The sequence below is a fragment of the Propithecus coquereli genome, unplaced genomic scaffold (genome assembly GCF_000956105.1).
Source record: "Propithecus coquereli isolate 6110/MARCELLA unplaced genomic scaffold, Pcoq_1.0 Scaffold123, whole genome shotgun sequence".
NCBI classification, from domain to species: domain Eukaryota; kingdom Metazoa; phylum Chordata; class Mammalia; order Primates; family Indriidae; genus Propithecus; species Propithecus coquereli.
Window position 1 is genome coordinate 3944152 of NW_012136414.1, and position 1006 is coordinate 3945157.

General features: G+C 29.8%; 1 protein-coding gene across 1 annotated transcript in view; it reads right to left on the reverse strand.

Moving 5' to 3' along the window:
- SCEL (sciellin) overlaps window positions 1-1006 on the reverse strand; it is a 116623-nt gene that overhangs the window by 55771 nt on the left and 59846 nt on the right. Inside the window, exon 21 of the mRNA XM_012637758.1 lies at window positions 669-719. Within this exon, the coding sequence (XP_012493212.1) occupies window positions 669-719 (51 nt within the window). The remainder of the gene's footprint in view (window positions 1-668; window positions 720-1006) is intronic.

The following is a 1006-nucleotide window of genomic DNA, read 5'->3' on the forward strand; positions in this document are numbered from 1 at the left end:
CAAAGATTGAAGCCACAACAACTGGACCCCAAACTCTACACTCCTTCCCCTGAATACCTTCCTTTCTTTTATGTTCATAATAATCCCTTACATCTGCTCAATGCTTTTCACCAACACAATATCTTCACAATAATTCTGTGAGAAGTAGCTTAGAGTTTCTCTGCCATGCTTTTATTAACTTTTGCTGTGTGCATGATGGGTCTTAATTTCTCAAGAACAGAAGTAAATTCAATGTCATACAAAAAAATAATCAAGTATAAAATGTTATGTAACCAGTTTTCTCACAAGTCATTTAAATATTAATCCTTGGATTTGTGAGAGAGTAGAAAGCCAATATTCTCTGTTTATTCAGTTTTATGAACTTATAATTTATTAACTACAAATTCATAGTTATAATCTAGTTATGCTATTATTCCTGTCAAAGGAATCTCTCAAGTACTAATTATATAGGATTAGCTTCAATATTATCATCTGAAACAATATTATAATGAAATAAATGGAAGCAATAATAAAAGAAGAATCTATCCAGCATTATTATACATCAACAAATCAATTTGTTCTCATTTTTTTTTCATGTCTCTTTCAAAATGTCCTTAGTCAAGTAATTAATCTTATTTTGGGGTACAAATTGTGACTTGCTCAGGAGTCTTCAACAATCTTAAGCTCACCTTTTGTTTTCTGGGGGAATCACTTTGATAAGATTGTCCAGGTCTTGGTTCCTAAAAAACATGTTATAAATTTCACTAGCTGACAAATTTCAACTAAAGTCAATAATTTGTACATTTTCTAACCTTAATGTTAAATCAAATGAGTGTTGCCAATTGAAAATTCCATCATTCCATGAATTCTCTTTTTAGTGCTAAATAAAAACAGGTGGCTACTATCAATTCATTTCTTGCACAACTTTGCATATATGAGAATCTAATTTTGTTTTATTCTTACTTCTTTTAAGTCAACCTAAAGTAGAATTGCTCCTAAACTCCTTATTTTTCATATTATATTTGTG